At 34.6% G+C, this 18,969-nt stretch overlaps 3 protein-coding genes, 1 long non-coding RNA gene and 1 pseudogene across 4 annotated transcripts; 4 read left to right on the top strand and 1 right to left on the bottom strand.

The window, feature by feature from the left end:
* The first annotated feature begins 253 nt into the window (after positions 1–253).
* On the top strand, positions 254–1,437 carry LOC106413833 (annotated as a pseudogene).
* LOC106424210 (putative cysteine-rich repeat secretory protein 35) lies at positions 1,177–4,129 on the top strand. Its single transcript, XM_013864967.3, has 2 exons — positions 1,177–2,315; positions 3,311–4,129. Exons 1-2 carry the CDS (start codon positions 1,983–1,985, stop codon positions 3,752–3,754), a joined length of 777 nt encoding a protein of 258 aa, XP_013720421.2. The 5' UTR covers positions 1,177–1,982; the 3' UTR covers positions 3,755–4,129.
* A 2,872-nt stretch (positions 4,130–7,001) lies between these two features.
* On the top strand, positions 7,002–9,374 carry LOC106401109. Its single transcript, XR_001280423.3, has 3 exons — positions 7,002–7,322; positions 7,425–7,934; positions 9,127–9,374. It is a non-coding gene; the product is annotated as an uncharacterized LOC106401109 (long non-coding RNA).
* Positions 9,375–12,049: 2,675 nt separating this feature from the next.
* LOC125575559 (putative F-box protein At2g33190) lies at positions 12,050–13,695 on the top strand. Its single transcript, XM_048780743.1, has one exon. It carries the CDS (start codon positions 12,050–12,052, stop codon positions 13,166–13,168), a length of 1,119 nt encoding a protein of 372 aa, XP_048636700.1. The 3' UTR covers positions 13,169–13,695.
* A 481-nt stretch (positions 13,696–14,176) lies between these two features.
* On the bottom strand, positions 14,177–17,973 carry LOC106367470 (chaperonin CPN60-like 1, mitochondrial). The gene is made up of 17 exons (XM_048780742.1): positions 17,744–17,973; positions 17,530–17,554; positions 17,311–17,442; positions 17,030–17,189; positions 16,658–16,929; positions 16,464–16,568; positions 16,292–16,378; positions 16,092–16,181; positions 15,905–15,985; positions 15,739–15,807; positions 15,570–15,647; positions 15,358–15,453; positions 15,166–15,265; positions 14,975–15,078; positions 14,783–14,888; positions 14,608–14,686; positions 14,177–14,509 (listed from the first exon to the last, which is right to left on the bottom strand). The coding sequence occupies exons 1-17, from the start codon at positions 17,779–17,781 to the stop codon at positions 14,371–14,373; spliced, it is 1,761 nt and encodes a 586-aa protein (XP_048636699.1). The 5' UTR covers positions 17,782–17,973; the 3' UTR covers positions 14,177–14,370.
* Positions 17,974–18,969: the final 996 nt, after the last annotated feature.

The following is an 18,969-nucleotide window of genomic DNA, read 5'->3' as shown; positions in this document are numbered from 1 at the left end:
TATTCCTCATCATTTCTATAATTTTATTCTTTCCCATTCTTTTTCTATTTGTTCCTTATGTTTCTGTGATGGTTATCAATTAGACCCTTAAAAATTGATTAGCAAAATTGCAAGAAAACAGAAATATATAGACTATATAGGGTAAGTCAAAGATCTTACTGAAACAGAATCTATTCTGAACATATATGAACCCTTTGGTCATAACAAAAGCCCTAAGTTAGCCGCAAGCCTCCAGAGTATCCAATACACAAGAATGTCTAGAAACGTATATTGGTCTAAACTCTGCCCTAATCTGCCTGATCTGTTACGATCAATCTTTGAAAGCTTGACTGGTATACCTCTTTGGATTTTCATCGAGCCAAAAAACCGTTTGCTCAAACTGGTATACCGTTTCAAGAACATGTCCTCTCTATCCATGGCGAATCGTATTACAAGGTCAGAACCCTCTCTTGTATGATCCCGTTCAAGACAAGAACTACGACAAAGTCCATTGTCTGGCTAGTTACAGCAACTGGCTTCTAATAGTAGATTATTGTCTGCATTTCCATCTGTTGAACGTGTTTACTCGGGAAACAATCAATCTCCCTTCATTAGAGTCATCACTTGGTGACAGTCCTTATAGAAACGACCTATTTGAATGCTTCCGTGAGCTCTACGGCACCAAGTTTCTTGTGACTTGGGATGATTTCAAGTTCTCAAAGACGGCTGTCTTGTGGATAAACGAGAGAAATGGAGATTTCGTCGTCGCATGGGCTATCGAACAGTTCTATATCTTCTCATACAAGAAAATAGCAAATGATGGTGATAAAGGATGGAGTATTTATTACATGCACACAGTGTGAAGACATGGCTTATAAAGACAACAAGCTTTATGTCTATACATATGATCATTACATCAACTTTCTTGATTTCTCAGGAGATTGTCCTAAAGAAACTCTTGAAGGAAACCATTATCTTAATCATCCTTTTCCCTTCGTAGTTACGATATATAAGATGAGGATTGCTATAGCAAACTCAGGAGAGGTTATGATCTTTCTGAGCTTGAATGAGTTAAACAGAAAGTTTTGTATTTGTGAGCTGAATCTTCAAGTTGGTAGAGTGGGGTCTTTGGGAGATCAGTTGTTGATTTTTGGTCATGGGGTTACAATTAGAGGACCGGTTAAAGATAGAGGAATCAAGAGTGATTCAGTATGTTTATTGATGATGATCATTTGTCTCGTAATTATATGCGGCGAGGAGAGAAGCAAAGTGTGGTGTGTTGATCTTGCAACAAGTACAATCACATGGTGTACATGATTAGATGATTGGTCTTTCAAGATTTACTGGTGTCCTGGGATTAGCACCAAAATTCCTCGGTATCAGTTTCATCATTTACAATCCAAGATGAGTCTTCGGAATCTCTTAGTCTCATCTTGGTGTTCCAGGACAACCACATAACTATCCTCACTTTTGTATCATCATCTGTCTTTGAGTTTAGGGTTTATGGAAAATTTGATCCAAGTTTTTTTGATTATGGCTAGTTGTAGCCATTGGCTTTTATTGTTGATTCTCGTTTAGATTTGTATCTTTTCCATGTGTTTACTCGCTGGAGGATCAATCTTCCAGCTATGAAGTCATTGCTTCTTGAGTTTTTGGTCAAGCTAGCTTCTAAAGAAAAGAGCCAAGGCCCGTGGTCAAGCTAGGTCTCTCGGCAAATTCTTATTATGCTTACAAAATTAGAACATATTACGAAGCCCATTTAGTTCATGAGTGGTGCAGGAAAACTATGGTATCAGTTTGGTTTTATTTTTAGGAATTTAAACTTGGTAAAACATTTTAAATTTGGACTTTTTCTCTGTCCCTCTGTTTCCGCCGCCAAAAATATGCAAACACTTTTCTTTTCAACACATTAATATCCTTTTGAATCTCCTATATAAAATTGTCTACCTCAACACATTAATTATCAAAAGCACCTTCTACTGAAAAACAATATAAACTAAACAATGAAGTTTTCATATTCTTTATCCAAACGATTTGTTTTCCCTAATTTGGCCATCCAATTCCTCATAATACATAGTGTTTCATCACTGAACATTACCAATGAGTATCTCAACCACAAATGCTTCCTTAATCAAGGAATATATAATTCTGGAAGTGAGTACAAGGACAGTCTCAACATTCTCTTTCGTAAAGTTCGTACTGATGATTATGCTCGGACCGGTTTCATGCACCTAACTAAGGGCCCTGCTTCTGATTCTGTCACCGTCATGTTCCAGTGTCGTGGTGACTCTTATGGATCTAAATGCCGTACATGCGCTGACACTGCAGTCGCTGGGGTAAATATAAATTTAAATATAAAGATTAGGTTTTTGAGGTGTTAGAATATCTGCATCGATGAGTTTCTTCCCAAACATTTCTAGACATTTTATATTAATATTTTTAACTAATTTAGTTATGCTTTAAAATTAGATGTTTTAAGCATATGTGTGCCAGTCAAAAATAGACAACTGGAACTATAGCCATAAAAACGATTATTGGCAACCTCAACTTTTCTACTCTCTCTCACTTATTTTTTTTAATTTTTTATTAATTTTTTGGGTAAGAAACTCATTAAAGAGCTCACCAGTACGCATGCCCTTATAAACCTTATCTTTGAGCCAAAAGAGAAATGATAACATGAAACAAAAATAAAACTAGAGTTAACTAGAAAAAAAAAATAGATATGAAATTCGCTCTAGATCCACTCTAAATATCCATATATTTGTAAGATCGTATCTGTGTGATAGTATCTTGGATCAGTAGATCTCCAAAGTTTGTAAATATATTAAAATATATTTTAAATAACTTATAAAAGATACATTAAATTTATACATCAATTTTATTTTTGAATTATTTTGTATTATTACTTTTATTTTCTAAAATATTATATTTAAAATATTTTTTCATTTTAGATAAATACCCAGTTTCTAGATATCCAAAAATCACAGACCTAAATATGGATAGCATAACATGGATCTAACAGATCCGAATGCCCTGGAATTTCTAGATATCCAAACCCCTCTCAACCCAGGTTATTTAAATATCACAATTTATCATAAATGTTGTATAGAAACGGGATTATAATGCCGATGGTTTTCATTAAATGCAACTATGTTAATAATGGTTACAAACTATTTTTATACGATGGTTTCTTTAAATCCTTAACTGTAAATTTTTTTCCTAAACATCAAAATAATCACTTATTATACAAATAACTAGGAGAAGAAAGCTTTCACTGAATATTAATTCATTATTTAAAATGGTACAAAACAGATATGGTTTTATATTTCAGTTTCGTAAGAGATGTCCGAGGAACAAAGGAGGTATAATATGGTACGACCAATGTTTTCTTTGGGTTAGTGCAATTGGTGAATCAATGTCAATCAAAACTAATTACAAGAATATTTTTTCTATGTACAATCCAAATAATGTGAGAGGAGATGCAAAATTGTTCGCCAAGAGGGTGGTGGATTTTTTTTCTGAGCTGACACTTAAAGTCAAGAAAAACACTGAGGCCGGCTCCATCATCATACTTTACGCGGCAGGGGAAAAGAAGCTAGGGAAAAATACATTGTATGCAATGGTGCAGTGTGTAAGCCTAACAATAGATTGTAAAAGTTGTTTGGCATGGAGTATAACAAAGCTTTTCAAGAATGGTGACATCAGAGAAGGAGGGAGAGTTTTGGGTATGAACTGTGATGTAAGATATGAGATATACCCTTTTCTTAGAAGTTAAGCATTTTTTTATAGTGGTGATAAATACATCCTCTTCATTTTTTTCCAATTATGTTTTAGTTTGTTTCTCTTTATTTTTTCTGAAATGTAATATTCATATTTTAATAAATAATGTTCACAAAAACAAATATAAAGAAATTGTTTAGAAGATTAAAATGGAATTTTTTTTTGTTAAACAATAGAGGTGATTGGTTGAAATGTAACTGTAAAAACTTTACTGTAGAATTTAGGCAGTAAGGTTTTTCGATTTAGCTGTAAAAGATGTAGATTTAAAATTGATTGCTACATAAATATATTGTCTACAGCCAAAAAGATGGAGCTTTAGAAAATAAGGGTTTTACAGTTTTTTTACTGTAGCTTTTAAAAACAAGATAAATCATGATTGATAATTTAAAGACTATAAATAAAACTTAAAGCTAAAGTCACATTTTACAGTCTAACAAATCACCCTCAGTGTTTTTGAACTGGCTTAGTTGAGGCTATTACTAAACAGACTTCTTTTTTATCCTCAGTTTCTGATAGCTTTGCTTTTAGCGACTTCAGCCGTTTGCGAACTCTCTTACAAGTGATGAGGCTGCTGGTATTTAGTGTAAGCTTAAGAACTTGAAGCTTGATAGGTTGCTGCAGTGGTGGAGCTTTGGTTCGTGTCCTTGTGTTACACACGAAGAATAGTGTGTGACACACGCTTCAAAGAATTAAAAAAACGTCAAGACACAATGTTGTGGGATATTTCTATATGTTTGGTTGACAAAATAAGTACTAAAGGAATGTTAGTAGATCACAAATTGGAAAGTTTTGTAAGGGATCAAGAGATGAAGAAAGTGAGGATTCAGAGAATGAAGCAGAGCAAATGGTGGATGGAGTTTTGGCATCTGCGGTAAAGGAAACCTTTGAGATTCCTTCTCAAGCAGAGCTTATAAACCATTCCTTCTCAAGCAGAGCTTATAAACCGGGCTTTTGCTGGTGATGATGTGTTAGATGAATTTGACAAGGATAAGGAAAAGGTTCTAAAGCAGGAAGTTCCTAAACCCGAAAAACCAGTTTTCTACTTCCTGCTTGGGGAGATTGGATCTATATACAAAGAAAGAGAGGTATATTTCCAGGGATGGTTATGGAATACAAAGCTAGAGAGAGAGAGAGAGAGAGAGAGAGAGAGAGAGAGAGAGAGAGAGAGAGAGAGAGAGAGAGAGAGAGAGAGAGAGAGAGAGAGAAAGTTCTCAAATCAAGGAAAGACGCTCGTCTTAAACAAGTTATCATATAAGAGACACTTGATAAAAAGGTCAGTAGTGTCTCACTCTAGCTTCAATTTGTTGATAAACCATTCAATCTCGAATACCATGTTATCTGTTTTTTGACAGACTGAGAAACTTCATACAACGACTCTACAATTCCCTCATACATCAAAGGAACTTTTTCGAGCATAGTATGCATATGCATATAGGTCCCGAGTTTAATCCCTAGACCATTGTTGGGGAACTAAACCAACCAGAGGTTAGTCTTGATTACTTTGTCAAACTTTCATTAACACGCGTGTCGCTAATTGTTGTACTTGTTTTGACCATTTGTGTGTGTGTAGGTTGTGAAAAAGACTGGGGTCATAATTAAACCGGTCAGGTTTGAGGAAGTAAATCCAAATTATGAAGTAGGTGATGATGAACACCGTCAAAACCATCAGAAACAAAGACCTAAAAAGAAAACTAGTAGACGCCAAAGCAAAGTCAAGTCCAAGTAAAACAGATTTTGATCCTATGGGAATATGATCTAGCCTTAGTAAACTTATCTTATTATAAAATATGGACAATGTTGTTTATTTCAGAGCTCTTGAAAACTCTTGTTCATCTCCTTGTAAAACTATTTCTATGTTTCTTGGTTTTAATGTTTTTTCGGTCTGTTCTTAATGCTCGGTGTAATACTTTCTATAAGATTAATATAATAAAAATTATTATTAAACATGACCGTAAACTATTTTATATGTAAATTTTTTTTAACGTTGATTTATTAATGATATTACAATTATGAGAAAGATTACATAGACGATTTGGTAACCGGCAATACTATCTGCCTTACGAGGATCTACGTCTAACTGCATCACCTGAGCCGTCCAACGAAGACCTACGCCTGACCGGATTTACTTGCACAATGTTGAAGATCCCTTGTAAGCCTTTCTTCCATAGTCTGCATAATTATTTAATAAATCATTTTTTTTCTCCGGAAATTGAAACCTGGACCTCCTATAATGCGCAATCTGCAAGAAATTGCATAGCCTGAGATTTGAACCCCACACCTGAGTGTAGAAGTCTTTAAACCTTAACCACTAGAATACGGTGCTTCCACGTGTAAATTTTTTTTTGAGATAGCTGATTATCAATATTTTTTTTGTCAGCAACAAACAGACGAATTATCAATATTATTAAATAAGATCATTGTTAACATTTGTCCCTACAACTTTTTGACATATTATTTTTTTGCCATTAGACTTATTTTTTACATGACGCTTACAAGAGATGTACAGCATGGCACAAGGAGTACCGTCAAGCATGGATCTCATAAGGCGACTCAGGTGATGCAATTAGGCGTAAATCCTCATACGGCAGGTAGAATTGTCGGCTATAGATTCGTCTGTAATATTTTTCATAGTTGTAATAGCATAATTATCCAGCGTTTAAAAAAAGACTTATTTTTTACATAAAATAACTGCCGTTAATCTTATATATTTCTACCCTTTTTTTTGTAACACAATATTACGAATATTAATAGTAACATTCCCCCCTTAGTTGTAATAGCATAATTATCCAGCGTTTAAAAAAAGACTTATTTTTTACATAAACTAACTGCCGTTAATCTTATATATTTCTACCCTTTTTTTGTAACACAATATTACGAATATTAATAGTAACATTCCCCCCTTAGTTGTAATAGAATAATTATCCAGCGTTTTAAAAAAGATTTGTTTTTTACATAAACTAACTGCCGTTAATCTTATATAAGTAAGTACCTATTATTATGTTGTTTGTTTTATATTCATAATGAAATTATCTTTATATTTTCTTAACACTTAGTATATTTTTGATAAGATTTATTAATATTATATCGAAAATCACATTTAATTTCAAAAAATAACAATTAATGTCTATACACAAAAATCAAATATTTTTCTTATCTTAGAATAAATATAGAGAAATTAGGGCCATATAATAAGCCAAAAAATATTAAGTCCATATACATAATAGGATAATGGCTAATTGGCTATGATATGTTATATAATGTCATCCAAAGTTCCGAAAAATAGTCTTACATGTGCGTGGAAGGAGAACTGTATTTTTTTATCTATACCCTAAAAACTGAAAAGTCAATACCAACTTTTTCTGTTTCCATTCGTCGCCGAACGCCATTTGGAGAGATGATTGGAAGAAGCCGATTAGCTGAAATCGATTGTGAGGTGGAGTTGGCGAAGGGAGAAATCTTAAAGCTTTATCTCTAGGTTCGTGCTACTGGCAGAAATTGATAATCGACGTTTTCCAAGTTTGCGGCAAAATTTGCAAGGCGGAGTGATCTCCTATCAAACCCAAGTAAGTACAGTTTGATTAATGAGCATAGTCGGCCTTATCCTCTGTTTTGAACCCATCTCGCTGTGCATTAGCACCACTAACACCGTTTATTGTTTGTTGCAGATCCAGATTTACGGGTATACAGGCGGTCGATCAATAAATAATTTGCAAGACAATTTTAAGTTTACAAGCCCAGTTAGGATTTTCGTATTTGCCTCCTTCACCATGGGCCTCTCCATGGCTATTTCTGTGTTGTTTTCGTTAGTTTCCCCCACATGATTTTCTGGGTTCGTGTTTGTGGAAGCAAGTTATGTATGTTGTAATATGACTATACTATCTACACGAGTTTGATAGTATAGTCACCATGTTTAGTAGAAATAGCTCACATAGCAAAAATTGATCAAATTATGTTGTTTTGTTAAAGTAGAATAGTATACAAGTAGTTGTAACTAAATATATTTGATCTTTATCGACTCTATCCAACATAGGAGCGTTGAGTGAAGTTTGGTTTGCTTGCTCATGTTATACTATATGACTTTGTTTGTAGTATAGTTCCATGTTATGATTGTGGAAGCATGCATAGAGCTATGAAGTTGAACAAAGTTCACTATGTTATGATTGGACGCCATCACTGTAAGTAGGGATGTTAACAATGGGTTTTTACCCATAGGGTACCCTAAACCCGGTTGGAATTTAAAAACCAAAACTCGTATATTCAGTTTTCAAAATTCGCGGGTTTATTTTGGGCGGGTCTTGATTTATAAATTACCCGTTCGGGTTTTACCCTATCGGGTTTCGGGTACCCTATGGGTTTTTAAATATATATATATATAATTGAAAGGACTACTTTTACCCTAATTTTTAAGGATTTAAATGATTGAAATCAAAAATTAGATGTATAAATCAAAACATACAATGCCCACTATTAAATTTTGCACTCTCTATAACTTATTTATTTACTTACATTATGGATATAGTATAAATTTGCAAATTGAAAATTATGAATGATGAAAATTTTATTTGTTACTTTATACAGAAAATAAATTTGATAATTGAAAATTAATCAAATTTAAAACAAAACATGATTAAAATTAAATATTCAATACATATAAATTTAAGTTAAAACTATAAAACTTTAACTAAAAAACCACAAAACTCAAAAAAGAGTTTTTTCGGGTACCCGTGGGTAACCCTAAAGTTCTAGGGTTTTTCGCGAGTTACCCTAATAGTACCGGGTTTTTTTCGGGTTTTATAGTTTAGGGTATTTTCTGGGCGGGTTTAGTTTGGGTTCGGGCCGGGCCGGGTTTTTTTGCCCATGACAACATCCCTAACTGTAAGTAAACCTTAACACTTTGTTTTATTCATCTATATTGCTATAGAATTTGTACTATTGTTAGTCTTGTATTCTCCTTGCTTCGGTACTAGTACATGTCGGTACTATATTACTTAGCATGTCTTATAGTATGGAATCATTTATTGCATTCATGTACATGTGTTTTGTTCTTTACTAATTGTGTAACTCCATTCCACGTTGTAACTAGGTCAAGACTCGTCTATGTTGATGTGTGCAATGACCAGGGGCGAAGCTACGTTGACGTTTATGGGTGCACGTTCACCCCTAATTGTTTATACAGTTAACTTTTACAATGAACATATTAGCTATAATTGGCTCATTTGGTTGTGGTGCACCCACAACTCTCAAGGGACATGGGTTCAATACTCCACTTTTCTAATTTTTATCATTAATATTAGTTATTGTGCACCCAGTAAAAGACAAGTATGGCTTCGCCCCTGGCAATGACTACATACTTTATATATCTTTCAGGCTGCAAATACTAGGAGCCACGATGAAGCTGCAACTGGCATTGAAGAAGGACAGCAAGTGGTGACTTTTTACTAGTTAATGCCCCTGATATGCCATATAGTTTAGTACAATTTGAGAACTAATGGACCTCATATGCTGTATTAGCATATATATCTCTTGTATATAGTGCAGTCCAACAAATTCAAGCATTTTATGTTCACTACTTGTATAATGTTTATCTTCTTGAATCCGAATACACATTCGCACCACAGAGATGCATCATTTGTGCTTCTCACTCTTAGATAACTTACTCAATATGGGAGGTGACCTGTTGGTTTTTATTTTGTACACTAGACGATACGACTTTGCATACAATATAGTTAGTCAGCTGGTTGAATACAATTAATTAGTTGTATAAACATTTTGGTTTATAGTTTCCAAATTTTTTGCTACACTTAAGTTCAACACCTCAAGCATGGGATGCTTCTTTCAAACACATTGGATGCAGAGGTTTCATATATATCGTCAATGGACGACTGCATTACGTTAATTCTCTCCATGTGTGAAAAGTGCTTCCTTTTCTAATTGCATCGAACTGTGTAGATGAAACTGATTTTTCTTTTCCTTCCATATGATAGGGTGTCGTTCTATACTATTATTTGTATTGTGTTGTCCATTTTTTTGCAGTTTTTCTCTATTGTCTTCATTGTATCACATGTTCATGTACATGGCCGCATTATGATGTATATGTACTTCTCATGTTACAACTTCATGTTATGTTTATTCATGAAGAGAACTAAAGCTTCAGTTACATAGTACCCATTTGTGAAAGACCATTGTTTTTGCCGTACCATCAACCCCCCTGCTCCTTTACGATTCTATTTGTTTGAAAACGCCATACCAATACCGACGATGTTATGTTGTTGCTGGTGTTGTCACTTGACCTCGTTATGAAAAACTGCCTTACATTACTCCTCGTAATGTGTGAAACATGCGTCTTCCTCTAATTGCATCCAACTGGGCTTTGTACCTTCAGAGATTGCTTGTATGGTTAATCGCAGTTACAAGAAAAGATTATACCATTATAAAAATAGTATAAAAACAGGATATGCTCAGCTCAAATCAAAATAAAAAAAAATATTTTCTGTTATGGTAGAGATTTGACAATCGGAGTCTGTGATATATGTTTTTCCTCTCTTATGTTTCCTTTATTTGTGACTTAAATCCTCTAGCAGTGTTTGTTATAACTTTGTTTTCCATTTCATTACATAGCAGTGTAGGCTTATGTATTGTATTATGATGCTTGCCTTCATGTCATCATTAACATACTCTATCTTGCGACTAGTAGACAATGTGCGGTCATGTTTTGCTTGCTTACCTTTAATAATTGCCTTCTCTTCTTTGTGTCTATATCGACTCAATCCATGTCATAACATTAGGCCACTGCAACTTGTCTGAACGCATGTATTGAGGATCTGACTTCTTTGCCTAAACTATACCATATATCGTATATTATAGCTTTGTTTGGATCACTTTCTACACATGTAACATTATTCAACATCACATAAAAACGTGGAAACAAAGCAAACTTGGACGTATATGGTTTACACCAAAATGTGGACATACTACATTGAATATAGGGTAGTCTCGTTACTATGCATGGGTATATTGTATATTTTCAAGCCCCTTATGAATAAACAATTACCAATTATTGTGACTTTGTGTGTGGCAGAACTTAAATAGACTACATAGACTATAGAATAATATTGCCTCTGCGTTTTTTCATAACCCAACATGCGGGCACAATTTAAGCACATGTGTTTTTAACTTTACTCCACTCCCACTCACACACGCTTGCAGGGTTATTCTTGGCAATATTGAGCGTAACTAGTCCCATCAGAGACTTTTCACTGTAGAATGGCTATAAGCTTAATATTAGGATCCAATATGAATATTCACCAAATTCACCCATAAATATATCCTAAAATAAAAAATCTAAATAAGAAAACTTTTGTAAATTAATATCTCTATAAATTAATAAAATTTCAAAGTCCCAACATTATTAATTTATAGAGGTTCTATTGTATTTCAATAAAAATATAAGTTAAATAATATATAGTTTTCAAACTAAATCAAATTTTACACCAATAAAAAAATGAATTAAGCTAAATGATATATAAACTGTTGTATTTTGCTTATGAACTCAATTTTGAAAATAAAAAAAAATAAAAAAAATATAATTATGTTCACCCTTTAATTATTTTTATTACGATAAGAAGTGTTTATAGGAAGAATAAACAATATAGTCCAAAATTGATTATCAAAACTGCAAAAATGAAGAAATACAGAGAAAATTTCATGTTTACCACTTTTATGGTACCACTTTTCATATTTACCACCACTAAAGTGACATTTTCAAAAATACATTTTTCACTAAGAAGAAAAATACTCTTATATCAGTGTTATATATATATATATATAATAAATCATTATTTAAATAAATAAAAAATAAAAATATTTTTTATGTTTTCAAATTATACTTTTTCATATTCGAACTTTTTTATAAATATTTGTTTTTGAAATTTTTTTTCGAATTTTTCTTTTCAAAATGTCTTTTTGAAAACCGAAAATTATGTTTGAAACTGTTTTTCAAAAATTTTTTAAGTATTTATTTATATTTTTATTAGATACCTAAATTCTGCATTCCAAAAACCCTATCTCACCATTCAACTCTAAATTCTAAGTCTAAATAAGGTATAAATATATTAAAAATGAGATAAAAATGACTAGTGTAAACATGAGAAAAATGGTATTATCAATGTGCTATATAGGGCAAGTCAAAGATCTTATTGAAACAGAATCTCCGAACATATATGAATCCATTAGTTCACTCAAGAAACAAAAGCCCTAAGTTAGCCGCAGCCTCCAGAATATCCAATACACAATGTCTAGAAACGTTGATTGGTCTAAGCTCTGCCCTGATCTATTACGATCAATCTTCGAAAGCTTGAGCTCTTTGGATTTTCATCGAGCCAAAACCGTTTGCTCAAACTGGTACACCGTTTCAAGAACATGTCCTCTCTATCCATGGCGAATCGTATTACAAGGTCAGAACTCTCTTTTGTATGATCCCATTCAAGATAAAGTCTACCACAAAAACCTTCTTGGAATCGACTTGTCCGAAGTCCATTGTCTCGCCAGTTACAGCAACTGGCTTCTACTCGTAGATCCTTGTCTACATTTCCATCTCTTGAATGTGTTTACTAGCGAAACAATCAGTGTTCCTTCATTAGATTCATCACTTGGTGATAGTCCTTATAGATTCGTACGAAACGACCTATATGAATGCTTCCTTGAGCTCTACGGCACCAAGTTTCTTGTGAGTTGGGACGATTTTAAGTTCTCAAAGACGGCTGTCTTGTGGATAAACGAGAGAAAAGGAGATTTCGTCGTCGCATGGGCTATCAAACAGTTCTATATCTTGTCATACAAGAAAATAGCAAATGATGGTGATAAAGGATGGCGTATTACATGCACACAGTGTGAAGACATGGCTTATAAAGACAACAAGCTTTATGTCTACACCTTTGATCATTACATCAACGTTCTTGATTTCTCTGGAGATTGTCCTAAAGAAACCATAGAAGGAAACCATTATCTTAATCATCCTTTTCCCTTCGTTGATACAATATATAAGATGAGGATTGCTATAGCAAACTCAGGAGAGGTTTTGATTGTTCTGAGCTTGAAAGAGTTAAACAGAAAGTTTTGCATTTGTAAGCTGAATCTTGAGGTTGGAGAATGGGAAAGAGTAGACTCTCTAGGAGATGAGATGTTGATATTTGGTCATGGGGTTACAATAAGGGGACCGGTTAAAGATAGAGGGATCAAGAGTGGTTCAATATGTTTCCTTGATGATGATCATTTGTCTGATAATTATCTTGGGACGAGGAGAGAAGCAAATTGTGGTGTGTTTGATCTTGCAACAAGAACAATCACTTGGCATACAAGATTAGATGATTGGTCTTCCAAGATTTACTGGTTTGTTCCAGGACAGGCTTAGTCTTTAATTATCGTCTTTACGTGTAAGTCAAGTGGTACGTTTGAGAAACAACCACATAACTCTTTTCTCTTTTTATCATCAAGTCTTTGGTTTTAAGGTTTATCGAAAATTTGACCTAAGTATGTTTTATCATGGATAGTTGTAGCAATTGGCTATTTATTGTTGATTCTTGTTTAGATTTGTATCATTTGAATGTGACTCGCGAAAGGATCAATCTTTCATCGATATAGTTATTGCTTCTTGGTCAAGCTAGCTTCCAAAGTAAAGACCAGTGGGAACTTTTTAGCGAGCGTAGTAGTGTAACCTCTTTCCATTATATCGGCTTGTGTTCGGTATGAACGAGAGAAAGATGTCAAACGGGCCAGCTCGCGTCCAGATGGCCCATCCCGCTGCTGTCATCAAATTCAATTGGACGTTGCCAGCTGGCCCCCTGCTGACAGTGGTCACAAAACCACTGTCCATGCTCGCCCCGCATGTTCTTAGCGGTTAAACTGGTAGCCCGCGGGACAGTGACTATAACCACTACAAAGATCATCAGTTTATATACTTACTCCATCTTCACAGCTTTTTGGACAGCTGATTTGCTTGTTCTGAAGTTACAAACAACATTTCTCATACAGGAAAGGTAGGAATGGTCCTGAACATAGCGAAGTGAAGTGAAACATTGGACTAGGACTCCCAATTTTTTTGAAAAAAAATTACATTGAAAAAGATCCTTAATTTAAAAAGAAAAATAAAAATTTTGTTAAAATCTTACTAAAATGTTTGTGGCCTCCGGTGTAGATCAACAAGCTTTATGCATATACATCTGATGATTACGTAGAGATTATTGATTTACGTAGAGATGCCGCTAATGAGATCATGTGATGCGAAACATGTGTGGAAGAAATAGTAGCGATTACTAACACACACACTAGATTCTCTTGGAGGTGACATGTTGACCAAACAAAAGACTACTACAAGCTTATGATCAAACAAAAGACTATTATGAATCTATCATCAAACAACTTAATTTAAAATTTTATTTTATTTTATAAATTGATTGTTAATCGGGAATCAAGAAATCATGTAAGAATCTTAGGGTCTCTCTCTCTTCCAATCATGATAGAAAAAAGGATCCACTATTGGCTCGTGGATGAAGCAAACATATAATCTCACAACATTTTCCAAAAGTAACCTAAAGCTAGCATGTATGGTTCTCATCAGAAACCCATTCCTCCCATACCGCCCATACCTCCCATACCACCCATGCCGCCACCACCGCCCATAGCTGGAGACGCATCCTCTTTAGTTGGAATATCAGTCACAACTGCTTCCGTCGTTGTCAACAAAGATGCCACACTAACCAATAGAACAAACCAATAACAAAGATTAGAAAGAAAAATAAAAACATTGCAACTAACTCAAAAGTTGACTATAAATTCTCAAACTTGGTGTACCTTGCAGCATCAACCAATGCGGTTCTGATCACTTTCACAGGGTCGATAATACCAGATTTTACCATATCAACGTACTCTCCTGAAATATAAAATACAAGACAGTTGAGTATATAGCGAAATAACAAGGTGGAGAGTGGAGACCAAGCAAGTAGAAAATGCTTATAAACTGTGAGACCTTTAGCAGCATCGTAACCGAGGTCAGGATCATCTGATTCCAAAAGCTTGCCTACGACGACTGCACCCTCTACTCCAGCGTTGGATGCAATCGTGTAAACAGGTGTCTGCATCAAAGAAAGATTTTGTAAGTTTTAAGATTCTGGAAGCTGTTTTATACTGGAGATTAAGAAAAATGTGGTGAGAGAAAAACCTTGAGAGCGTTTTGGATGATTTGAACACCAATCTTCTGATCAAAGTTAGCTGTTGAAAGCTTCTCGAGCTCTTTTGACGCGTACAAAAGAGCAACACCACCACCTGCAATTCCACACAAAAGTAATGTAATTTATTTGTCTCAAGAACTTAAACAAAGTTTATCTTATAGGATTCAGAATGTTTCTTTACCTGGAACAATACCCTCTTCTACAGCTGCTTTGGTGGCATTTAGAGCATCAGTTACTCTATCCTTCTTTTCGCCAACTTCTGACTCACTCGCTCCTCCAATCTACAAGCCCACCATATAAAATTCATCCGACCAGTAAATATTCAGTCCATTAGTGTTCTCCAACAGAAAGGTTAAGAGAACAGTTTCATTACCTTTAGTACAGCAACACCACCAGAAAGCTTAGCCAACCTTTCTTGTAACTTCTCCTTGTCATAGTCAGATTCGCTCGCTTCAACCATGGATCGTATCTGTGTGATTTATTTAGAGTTAGTACATACATAACATCCTTACCAGTTGGGGAAAAGAGTCAAGGAAGATCCCTGACTCTCCTACGTCATAAAACATACGAGAAGTGTAAACCAACCTGTTCACATCGTTCGCTAATTGATTTCTTGTCACCAGCACCATCAAGGAAAACAGAGTCGTCTTTGGATACAGTTATCTGTTAACAAATGCAAAATCGAGTGATATAGATGTATCAAAAGGTAAATGGGATAAGGAGAATAAGCCAACAAGGATTCAGCCAAACGAACCTTTTTGCAGTTTCCAAACATACTGAGGTCGACTTTCTCGAGATTCATGCCTAACTCTTCTGTAATTACCTGAAAATTTGAAATCATCGAAGGAATGTTATAGCTCATGCAATTAGTATAGCTGTGATTGTCTACGCATGTAGTAAAATAGTAAATATGTGCTTGCCTGGGCTCCGGTGAGGATAGCTAGATCCTGTAAGTTGGCCTTTCGGTTTTCTCCAAAACCAGGAGCCTTCACAGCACAGACCTATAATGTAATTGCATTTACATCAATCCAAGCATGCTAAAAAAACTAATAAGACGTAGTAAGGAAGACAAAAAAAAAGACATGACAAAAGGCAGAAAATAAAAACCTTGATTCCAGCACGAAGTTTGTTTAGAATTAGCACAGCGAGAGCCTCGCTATCCAAATCCTCCGCAACGATCAGCAATGGCCTTTGTTTCTGAAAAGGGGAATACAAAATAGATATAGATCTTTAGATACAAAACTAACTAAATGAGTATATCAGCAAATGTAATTAACATTCAAGAAATGACCAAATCGTTAATATACCTTGAGAGCCAGTTCTAAGACCTTCACTATAGAATTTAAATTGGAAATTTTCTTCTCGTGGATGAGAATGAGAGGATCTTCTAGTTCCTGCAAACCACATCCAAGCAGAACAAAATCAATTCCGAAGTTCATTAATATTGATAAAGCAAAAAGGTAAGATCGGGATTCTTACACATTTTTGGTTCTTCTGGTTTGTAATGAAGTACGGGGAGATGTATCCCCTGTCAATCTTCATACCCTCAACAACCTCAAGCTCGTTAAACAAGGTTTTGCCATCCTGTATCAAGAGATGATAGCATAAGTCAGTCACAATAAGAAATAAGCAAACTAGTTTTAAAAACATTTAAGAATCAAAAATTAGCTCACCTGAATTGTGATCACTCCCTCTTTGCCAACACTTTCCATAGCCTTTGCAATCAGTTCACCAATTTCTCTATCTCCATTAGCTGATATTGTTCCAACCTGAGCAATTTCTTCAGAAGTGCTAATCATGCGTGCTCGGCTCTTCAAGTTCGTGACAACAGTATCAACAGCCAACTTGATTCCACGCCTTAGGTCCATTGCGTTCATTCCAGCAGCAACTGATTTACAACCCTCCGTGAAGATCGCTCGAGTAAGAACCGTAGCACAGGTTGTTCCTGTTTTTTACGGGATACAAAAAACAACAATTAATATGAAACTTATAATAGGAGAATAACAAAAACGTATTTTTAAATACAATGAAAGGTCCCCTCTTACCATCACCAGCTACATCATTTGTGGCGTTAGCAACCTGTTTGACAAGACTAGCACCAACGTTCTTGACTCTGTCCTTGAACTCAATGCTCTTGGCGACAGTAACACCATCCTTGGTCACCTTTGGCGCACCCCAGCTTTGTTCGATGATGACATTACGACCCTTAAAGGACAAGACTTTTACATCAAATACTGTGAGGGGTAATCAAAAACAGACAATTCACGATACACAAGGGCGTTCTATTGAATTTAGATCTAAAAAAAGTTTTAAAAAAAGTGTATACCTTGGGTCCCATAGTGACTTGAACAGCATCAGCAAGCTCCTCGACACCTCTAAGCATCAAAGCCCGACCTTCAACACCGAACTTTATGTCTTTTGCTGCATAGTTCCTAGTGGAACTGAGTCTGCTTCCAATCTAACCTCACACAGAACACACATCAATACATGTAAACCCACAACTAGCTAGAACAGAATAACTAGATACAGTTTGGAGAACACGAACCTGTGTCGTACCGTTTCTGGCAACTCTGTTAAATCAAAGGAAGACAAAAAAAAAATTAACTTTCGTTATTCAATTTAATTCGAATTCTGGTAATAATATGATCGAAAATCGGAACTGAACTCGCAATGATCGGATCTCCGATAAACCAATCAGAAACAAGTTTCAAAAAATAAACAGAATTCGAATCGAATCAAATGAGGCGAGTAGATCTGACCTAGCTTTTGAAGCAATGCTGGAGACGAGCCTATACATGGTGATAGATTGTCAATCAAACAGAGAGGATTACAGTGGCTTCAGAACAGATCGGAAAGAAGCTAAATTGACAATTCGCAACTCGCAGAAAGGAGGAGAAATTAAGTAGAACGAAGATTCTAGAAGTAGACTAGGGTTTAGGGGTTTTGCGTTTTCTCCAAGGTCATTGACATGAGATCTTTTTAGCAGTCGATTTGGATCCGGCTCGAGTTTTTGTGGGCCTTTTGAGGCCCAGCTCATTACTAAAGTAAATTTAAAAAAATCACAAAACAAAAAATGAGAAATTCTTGAAAATATCCATTTTTAAATTTTTGTCGTAAAAATAGCATTCAACGAATAAAATAACTAAAATAAGTTTTATTAAAGAGTAAAGTGTATTTTTACCCTAAGATTTAATAATCTAAACTTAGAGTTTAAAGTTAAGGGGTGGGGTTTTAGATTTAGGGTTTCAAATTTTAAAAAATAAAAAATAAATATTAAAATTTTCGAAAAAAAAGGTTATTTTAGTCATTTTTTAGGGGTTATTTTAGTGATAAAAACTTAAAAATGGCTATTTAAGAGAATTACACAAACAAGATTAACAAAAAAAAAAGAGACGCATTTTTATAAATTAAATATTTATATAATCAACCTAAAACGGGAATAAAGATCTGATTACAAACCGACTCAAACAAACGAGAATATGTTTATAGTGTATACAATTACCAACTATTCATTTAAATATGTTTATAGTGTATACAATTACCAACTATTCATTTGTATTCGGATCTGATTTGTCGGATTTTCGAGTTTATGGATTCAGTTGTTTACGTTAATTCAGGTTTTATATATATATATATATATTTGGATTGAATTTTGTAAATAATAGTTGGATCACATAACTACCTATCTAATTGCTAATCCGGTGTTCCATTCCATGATGAAGACTCATCGCTTTGGACTACTACTTTGTTCGACATCAAAGTACAACAAGGAAGCGCCCATGTATCTCATGTTTCTTCAGCTAATCAACTTGCTAATGCGCTTACAAACCCACTCTCACGTTCAAGATTTCAGAAACTATAAGTTAAGATTAGCCTCGCAAATGGCGGTCCATCTTGAAGGAGTCTATAAGATATAGACACAATATATCACAAGATCAATATGATTGCTATCATTATGCTACATGACTGCTCTAATCAAGCATCG

This window comes from Brassica napus, chromosome A5 (assembly GCF_020379485.1).
Source record: "Brassica napus cultivar Da-Ae chromosome A5, Da-Ae, whole genome shotgun sequence".
In the NCBI taxonomy this organism is placed as follows: domain Eukaryota; kingdom Viridiplantae; phylum Streptophyta; class Magnoliopsida; order Brassicales; family Brassicaceae; genus Brassica; species Brassica napus.
The sequence above is the reverse complement of the archived record's forward strand: the minus strand, read 5'-3'. Positions and strand labels throughout refer to the sequence as shown.